General features: G+C 33.4%; 1 protein-coding gene across 6 annotated transcripts in view; it reads right to left on the bottom strand.

Moving 5' to 3' along the window:
- Nucleotides 1–520: 520 nt before the first annotated feature.
- Nucleotides 521–9,081, bottom strand: part of ZNF148 (zinc finger protein 148) — a 131,199-nt gene continuing 122,638 nt past the window's right edge. For 4 of the 6 annotated variants that reach the window (XM_032630227.1, XM_032630228.1, XM_032630231.1 and 1 more), the window contains exon 9: nt 521–8,777. In XM_032630227.1, the coding sequence (XP_032486118.1) occupies nt 7,179–8,777 (1,599 nt within the window). In that variant the 3' untranslated portion in view covers nt 521–7,178. The remainder of the gene's footprint in view (nt 8,778–9,081) is intronic. The other 2 variants (XM_032630232.1, XM_032630233.1) reach the window with 2 other exon arrangements.

Below are 9,081 nucleotides of genomic sequence, written 5' to 3'. Positions count from 1 at the left end.
GCTAGGAAAAATTAAGAAAGTTACAACTTTAAGAGTTCATCTGTATAAATTGATAAAATACGCAAAGGCTCAAATGTTCTCTACTTCACAATTCAAGTCCATTTCTAAACTTGAGTTTTCCCAGTACTTTGAAAAATCACTTTGAAAATGTCACTCGCATTTACAGTATCACATCCCAGCTCTTACCCGTATGCATATACAACTGCATGAGTGTGTTCGTAAAATGTTTTTACTATAAATGTCCTTTTAAGGACATCTGAAAATGATAAAAGAACTAAAATCATGAGACTCAAAATTTACCTTTAGTTCACTTAAAACTCTTCTGCTCCATTGATTCTTTATCCATCAAATGAATATAATTTACTCCAATACCATCATCAGTTTCATCAAAGTGGAGGGAAAAATTGGCAGCACTCCGAAAAAAAATTTTAAATTCCGTCCAAACATATAATCATTAAAATCTTCATACTCCCTTTGTGCATGATAAATTGTCAAGTAAGACTCAATAACGTAACATTAATTCAAATGACTTCAATTTTTTCTGTAATCTTCAGAAGGTGGGAGAACTATCATGTAGAGTATCTCACCACCCCGCTCCCTACCATTCTTAATCATTCAGGAAAAAGTGTGATCTAGGAAATGGGTTAGTAGACTATAGGTGGTATTATTATGTATAATTGGTTAAAGCACCATGCTAATAAAGTCAGGGTCCTACGACTAATCTCTGCAAAAGCCAGTAAGTTTCTATTTGTCCCAAGGACCCAAACTGCACTCCTAGCTGCAGACAGCTTTCTTACAATGTGTCCCACTGGTCACAAGATAGGGAGGGGGGACTGGCAAGGAGGTAAATGGATGAAAACAAATCTTCATTAACGGGAAAAAAAAAAAAAATTTCCATGTATGATGATAATTGAATCGTATCTACAAAGAAAAAAAATCATATATGTTCTTATGCCCTTATTCTTGGCTCTATGTTAAGTTTATCTCAAGTCTAAAATACTGGGTGACTAACACCTTAGAACTGCCTAATAAATAATGTTCTACACAAAGCTACAGTAAAGGCCCTGCTGTTACCCAATCTGTGTAACAAACTGTTCATTCCATATAGACATCCTTTTTCTCTTTTTAATATTGATCTTTCCAAAGTTTTAAAATATTTTCCATTAGTTATTTGGTTCAGAATATTGTGAAAAATTCAGCTAGGAAATTATTCATAAAACTGTATTCTGATTTTATTTTTCAAACAGCCAGTGTCCACATTTAAAATGCAGAATTTGCAAATATAAATTATCTAATAATTCAATTAAAAATAAAACAAAAACAACTTCCTTTAGTATCATAATACATAAAATGGTATTATAAACTCCAAATGGCAAGGTTAACTACATGACAATGCCAGAAGCTGTGAAACTCATTAAACCTCTAAACGAATAGGTCAGTTTAAAGAACACTTCTGTGTTCCATGATTATGCATGAAACAAACTTTCATTGTATTAAAAAGGCTCAGCAAATCCATTCAGCATAACATGGGGTCAAGCAAAATTTTATTTTTACAATGACAATAAAAAACGCATTTAAACAACAACAAAAAATCCTCCCAATTGTTTAAAAGCAATTCTGTTTGGAGGGTAAAATGTATTTTAAAATATACTGACTTACTGAGTTTCAATTGCCAGGCTGCTGACTACCAATGTGAAAGTCTGTATTTAAAAATATCACAAATATCTTTTCATTTGACAGTGAAAATTTCAATGTGATAAGTTTCATTGCAAAGCAATTTTCACCTGAGTACTTTGAAATTTAGTGCTCATATATTTGAAGGGGAGGTGGGGAAGGAAAAGACCCACTTGTGTCAGATACTGAGTTTGTAGTTCTTTCACACTGATTTCCCAGAGGGCTGAAGAAACATCGGCTATGACCTTTCAGGACATACATGATGCTCCCTTTTCCTATAAATTTGTTCTGGCATTTCATAAATTCCCAGTATCCATATTTCCACTTAGTTACCCACTCAAGCATAGCAACCCAATTCATTCAATTCTATACAACAGTGTCTATATTATGTACATGTTTAATTATCAATAGGAAATAGAAAATAAAATTTACAGTGATTGAGAAAGGGTCAGAAAATGGGATAGGAAAAGTAATACTGTATATTCAGAATATCCTATTATCCTACCAGTTTCAATGACAAGGTTTTTCCTTTATTAGTTGAAATACAAAGAAGGCATAGGGGATCCCAGGAAAATAACACTATGTATCAGAAAATTCAACGTGCTCCACCATCAGGATTTCCATTACACATTTAATTTCTTCTGTACAATTTTTAGAAACTTGTTTTTCTTTTCAAAATCATCAGATTTCCAGGTTAAATTCAGCACTACACAGTATGCCCTTGAAGTAAGATGAGGTTACCTGCTTTATTTGGATAACAAGTTCCCTTCCAGACAGCATTAAAATAAAGACAAGTAAGACTACACAGATAAAATCCAGTATAATTCAAATCCAACAATGAAAAATTTCCCCCATATTGTTGCAAAATTCTTTCTACTGAAATGCTCTGCTACAATAATAAAAAGCATACATTACATATAAAAGATACCAGTGTACTAAAAAGTGACAGAAGTGGACTAGCAAATCCTTCAAAGCACATTATATAAATGACTAGCATTTAAAAACATTTTTCCTATAAAATGTAGGTCATATACATTTATAAATTGGCGGTTTCATTTCTAAAGCAGTGATGTGTGTGTTCAAATAGTTAGCTGTTCTGTACAGTATAATATCTACTCAAATCAAACTACAATAGGTTTGTCTTTCTTTGTATTGAAGTTGAATAAATTCATCTGATCAGCTGAGAAATCAAGGTTGAAAAATAAGTATCTAAAAATCAAAGTAGAAAGTTTAGAATTATTGAAATGTAGCTATGAAATATGAAGAGAACTATTTCACAATGGAGCTGAAGTCACCTCAAAACTTATGGGCTTGAATCTAAAACAGAAACAAATATTAAAATCCAAAGCAAACCACAAAGTTAGGTAGCAGTACAGAAGCAGGCAAAAAAACACACCCCCTTCCTTCAGTGTGATGGGCACTAAGTTTTGCAGTCTTCCTCCATCTTGCAGAAGGGTGGTAAGGCCATTCAATGCTTAGTGAAAGTGAGTACAGATGAAGGCAGATTTAGCCTGTCTCCCCTGCAACTTCAATTATGCTGTGTAAACAGTGTTACGTTCCAATAGGAGGAACAATGGAATTTGCTTATAAAAACTGATTAAAGATAATCATTATTAAATGAAATAAAGATAATTAATAACTCTGAAATGTTTTTAGAACTTTCCTGATGCTACTTGTAAAGTTAGCACTGCTATGTATTATTGCTTACATACAGTACAACATCATATGCCTTCTAACATAAAGCAGTACTGTGATTTGTTTGTACATATTTACAGATTCTTAAAAACAAGCTGTAAAAACATTACATACTTTCAGACAATACAAATTAGCACATTGGTACTCACTTCAAAACAAATGGAATGCATAACATTAATAAACATCATAAAGGAAGACTCACATAAAAGTCCTTGATTGTCAAGACACGTTTATATATAAACTCTAACTGTGCAGAATTAAAGATTCAATCGTAGGTACATCCTTATTTGATGAACCATATTTACAGCATGGTATTGCATAAAAAAATAAAATAATGTTTACAGGGTTTTACTTTTTTATCCATTGGATTAAAGAAAGCAACAAACACAACAAGAAATGTTTGTCTGCTTTAGTTTCCTACCAAAGTTTAAGTGAAAAAGGAAACATACGTTTTTTTATTTGCAGAATATAGCAAAAACAACTGGAAAATTATTTCCCTGAAATAAAGCAATTTGAAACGGAAAATGTTTAAATTAAATTGCAGAGTCAAAAAGTTTCTCATTGATTATAATAGTGCTTCTTCAAGTAAATATACTGTGAAAAAACGAGTTCTAGTTTAAAATGTTCTAAGTCTAAGAAATGTAGTTTTACAGTAATGCCTACTTTTAAGTTTCCCGGCTTTTTTTTTTTTTTTTTTTTAACAGCCCTTTAAAAACCCAAATTAATAAAATGAAGGAAGTGGCAAAAGATCTAACCTAGCTGGCACTTTGCAAGTTTCTCTGGCCTGTGGAAATGAAAGCCTACCCTGAGCACAAGGCCTCTTTTGCCTCTCAAAACGAGAAAAATTACCCAACCATGGACAGTCCTCACTCAGCCAGAGCTAAAAGGATGGATTTCTATGGTATCAACTAGAAAATCTTCAAGTAGATCCAACAAGTTTAAGAGCCACTTCAAATATTCTGAACCAAATGAAATATGTGTGCAATAAATTAAAAAAAAAACACGCTTTTAGAAGATGTTCAAGAGATATTACTTCAACTAATGTGATCTGTTTCCAATCTTCAAACATGAGAACAGGTCCTAAGAAAGCACAGCTCACTCACACTTTGCCAAGTTTAAGGGTGTAAGAGTATGTTTTCCTAGAACAATTTGCTCACCAAGAGAAATGAAAAAAAAATTGCAAAAGGATATCCTCAATATTCTGATTTAAAGCAGCACAAAAGGCTACTTGCTTTCTCTATTAATGCCCAGATAGAAATTAAGTAACTTTCTGAACCAAAGTGGGGAAACCCAAACTGCTGAGATGTTTATCATATGATAATACAAGGTAACTCTGGTAGGCATGTAGAATTTCACAGTAAGAGAGCAATGACTATACTTAAAAAGTGGTAAGTCAGTAAATTATGCCAAAGTATCATTTATCTCAAAATATGCTTATAATGTGGTAGAAAAGTCTGCCATTATGTAGATGTAAAGAAATGTGGTGAACACAGTAATGCAACACCTGAACTGCTTGCATGACTGCCACTTTCAAAGGCCTTCCCTCCTTGACTTACTGCTCAGCAGTAGAGCCACATTCTGAAAACTGTGCTGGTGATGTTAACACAAACAAAAAACCTTATTCTGTACCAAGTTCTCAACAGAACAGAAATTCTAACCAGGCTCAAAACAAAAACAAAAAAACAAAAAAAATGCCTACCATCATCCAATAGTAGTATGAGAAAAACAAAAATGCCTATACCTAGGGAGAGCACAGTTCCATTGTTAACATCTCGCCTGGATGAAGCCTTCTTGAGGTTGTAATGTGCAACGCAAGACACACCATTCTTAAGAGTCAATAATGGCAGAACTTCAATATCTACTTCAAAGAAGTCTAAAATTCTTGAAAAATTTGGCAGCAAAGAAAGCTGTCAAATGGGAAAATATTTCAAGCAAAGTTTAACAACCAAAGTGTAGAGGAAACCCATATTAAACATAATTTATATTCCTTATCATAAAAACACCATATATTCAAAATAAATGCAAAAGATGTTAAGGGTAGATATTTCTTTGTTCCCTTTCTTTATGAGAACAGTCTTGGGATAACATTAAATAAAAGAAAAAAATAATTTAAATGTATAACATTCTATACTGAAACAAAGACTGCAGATCTAGAAGGCCAATACAAAAGTTAAAATGGAAATTAACATTAAGTTGCATCTTCCAAGGGTTTTAATTTTAGATTATCACTGGTGCTGTATCAGTACGTGTGCATTGTGACAAAGATGGTGGAAATTTAAAATAAAAAACCAAAAAGTTGGAAGAAATTAAACAGGATAATAAAATCAATATAACTAATGTTACTTTCCAAAAATTAAAACTGTCCAATGTGTAACTCAAACCATCATTCTTTAGAAAAGTATATATATAATATGTATATATATAAAAGCACTATTTATTGTACCATGCTGTATTATTTTAAGACAAAGAATTAAAAAAAAAAAACATTCGTGGTATAAGGATAAAGTCTGTAGTTTATTTAGATTTTGAAATGCAACAAAAAGTTTCCGATCACTCATCTAGCTGAAAAAGAAACTGTAGTTACTAGAATTAGTAAACACTCTTGGTTTGTAAAATTGTAATGAGCAGTGTTCATTAAAAAGTAACTCAAGATAAAATAAGCAATTAAAATGCCCATTTCTTTAGTTTCTCTGGATACTGTTTAATTATCCAATCTATCAAGATTCTAGAAAGAGAAGGATTAAACCAGGTTTTACAGTTCCAAAGATATCCAATTTCCTTTTATTGCCAAAAATTAAAATTTTCAATTATGAGATGATTATGACACAACCATATCAAACCTAAAAATCTAAATTTTTTTTTTTACTTTGAGAAATCAAAAATACCAAATAGATTCTAAGTGCTCTATGTTAACTGAAGTGTATATGTAAAGTAAAATACAATTAAGCTTTAAAATGTGGAATATACATTTTGTATAAGCATTATGTTCTTGGGAATGTAATCTACAGAATATCTTTTTACTAAAACTTCAAAACCTTGATACTTGCACATGAAAAATCATAAAAAATATCTAGGTACAACTGTACAAAGAAACTGACACCAATATGCATACTTCCATACAGAAGTGAATGCTTCAACAGTTATGTATTTTGGTAAAAGTTTTGAAAGTATGCATATTTTTAAAGTAATTAGGCTTTTAAATAGTGGAGTCTTAGACTATCAGATTTTTATTACTTTTTCTCAAAAAAAAAACATGTCAATATAATGCAAAATGAAAATCAAGGGTATATGGCATATCATTCTTTTTAAAAGGTGGTTTCCTTTTTTCCCCCTATAGGACACACTAATTTATTTAAGCCATAATCTCTTGACATTTAAACTTTTAAGTTCACTCTGTCTATACTCAGATTCCCTGCTGAAGTGCCATGACTATGCTGAAAAACTTAGAAACAGTATGAGTAAATTTCACACAATTACTAATCTCCTAAAAATGTACAATATTATCAGTTAGGAAACAATTGTGCGAAAGTCTTTTTTTTTTTCCTTTTAAACTTGGTGTAGGTGGAATAGCAAGTTTCTGATCTAAAACAAGTAATGCATTGCTTCTATAAAGGTGACAACATGTAAGGCAGTTCAAAGAATGCTGACTAACCAAACAAAATGCAGTTATTGGATTATCTTGCTATTCATATCAGCTTAACTTGTTTTAACGCATTGCTCTTAAATCTGTACAGCACTCCATTTTACACAGAGTAACCCCACTCTTGATTAATCTGTTCTAAAGTGCCAGTATTATTTACACATTTTTTTTAGCCAAAAGTCTGGCCAGTTGTGGCATCAGGTGAGGATGTCATCCCAGCTCTATTATCATTTACATTCACCAAGGGAAATTCTGGAAATTCAGCACTTGTCCCTGGTCCCCGAAGGTTCACCTGTCCATTGGCAGTGCTAAACTGAGTAGCTATTCCAGCTCTGGATCCATGATATGGAGCACGGAAGGGTTGTTCAAAAGAGCTCATTTGGTAAGCTTGGTGGACAGGCTGAGCCTCAGCTTTCTTCTGAGAAGTCACTTGATCCAAAAAGTCCTGTGTTGATGTGGCAGAAGCATGGTTTGTCTCATCACCTGAAAAGGGAAATGAGTGCTGTGAATCACCAACTATTAGTCCAAAGTGGGACTTATCTGGAGTTGTTCTTAGTGGAGAATTCATTCCTGATCGAAAGCTATTGATGGGCATGGCTGCATAGACTTGCTTGTCTATGGAAGAGAATGCTGGCTGATTTGGAAGGGTCTGGTTATCGGTCACAAAGTTAAGGCTCGGGCTATTCAAATAGGCATCATTTTGGCTAGTTCTGTCCAAAGCCTGCTGCAGAAACTTTGAGTATTCCTGCAACATGTTGGCTTTATCTGATGAGGATGCTTGGGAGCTTGATCCAACATTCTCCGACTGAGTAACCTCAGGTACTTCGGAAGAATTTATTGATATGCTAGAAGTCACCTCAGTGTCCGCAACACTGAATGATATCTCATGTTGTCCATTAGCTTTATGAGAATAATGATCCAACAGAGTCTGCAGTACCTCATCTGGAATAACATTTTTGTCATGATTACTTTTTATCTCCACATTCAGTGCCTGTGAATCTAATATGGATGCTGTGGTACTCTCATCAATGACACTTGCCACAGCTGCCTGTGTTACAGAAGGCTGAGAAGCTATGGTACCCACATTCAGCGCATACTCCCTACTATTGTTACTTGCTGCCTGAAGATATCGCTTCTTCTTCAAAAACTGCATGGCATCGTCGTAATTAGTGCTACTGTGCACAGGTTTACTAGGCCCCTCTTGCAAATTGTCAACCTGGTCAATGTCAGCATTGCCTTCTGAGTCCAGTAAAGCTTGTTTGTCCACAAGTTCAAAAGCATACTTTGAAACTTTGCTCTCTTCATATGTGGATAAAGGCGAAATTGTTTGATTTTGCTCCAATGGCTGTTTCAGACTTCTCTTACTATTAATTTTTTTGAGAACCAACTTAGGTGGATGTATTTCTCCTGATGCATCTTCTAAATGCGATCCCCCAACTGAAGAATGTGGCATTTCAACAGCATACTCTGCCACCATATACTCATCTTTTACTTTAGTACTTGAAGAGTAAAGAGGCAAGTAATCATTTTTGTCTTTCTTCAGGTCAGATTTGTCCAAAGAACTCTCTTTGTCCATCCCAGATGATTTTTTCTCAGTTTTCTGCCTCTTCTTTTTTGGCAGTGAGTTATCTTTTGGTGATGTAGAAAAGCCAGAATCTTCCTCAGATGTCAGAAGGCCACCTTTGATGGCACATCTGTTTAGTTTTTTGTCATGATTTTCATGGCACATACGTTTATGTTTCAGTACACGATCTGTTCTGGAAAAATACTGTCGAATTCAAAGTTCGGAAGTGAGTTTTTTTGTTTTAGTTTGTATTTTGGTCAACCAAGAAAAGAAAAGAAAAAACGGAATTAATATAAAGATAGATATAAGTATAATAATATGAGCAACTCCAAACTAATTTGCTGAGCCAACTGTTTATTACAAATTGAATCAACAGCAGTTAGGAAGTTCTTCTAATAGTTTTAGTAGTAACATTTTCTAACTTAACTTATTAGAATTGTTTTATAATTTAATTTCAGATAGAAGAGTTTCAATGTCACTCATACCACAATAAAATGATTTTTAAAAA

The sequence above is a fragment of the Phocoena sinus genome, chromosome 4, assembly GCF_008692025.1.
Source record: "Phocoena sinus isolate mPhoSin1 chromosome 4, mPhoSin1.pri, whole genome shotgun sequence".
NCBI classification, from domain to species: domain Eukaryota; kingdom Metazoa; phylum Chordata; class Mammalia; order Artiodactyla; family Phocoenidae; genus Phocoena; species Phocoena sinus.
Note: the sequence above shows the minus strand (reverse complement) of the source record. Positions and strands in the feature narration are given on the sequence as shown.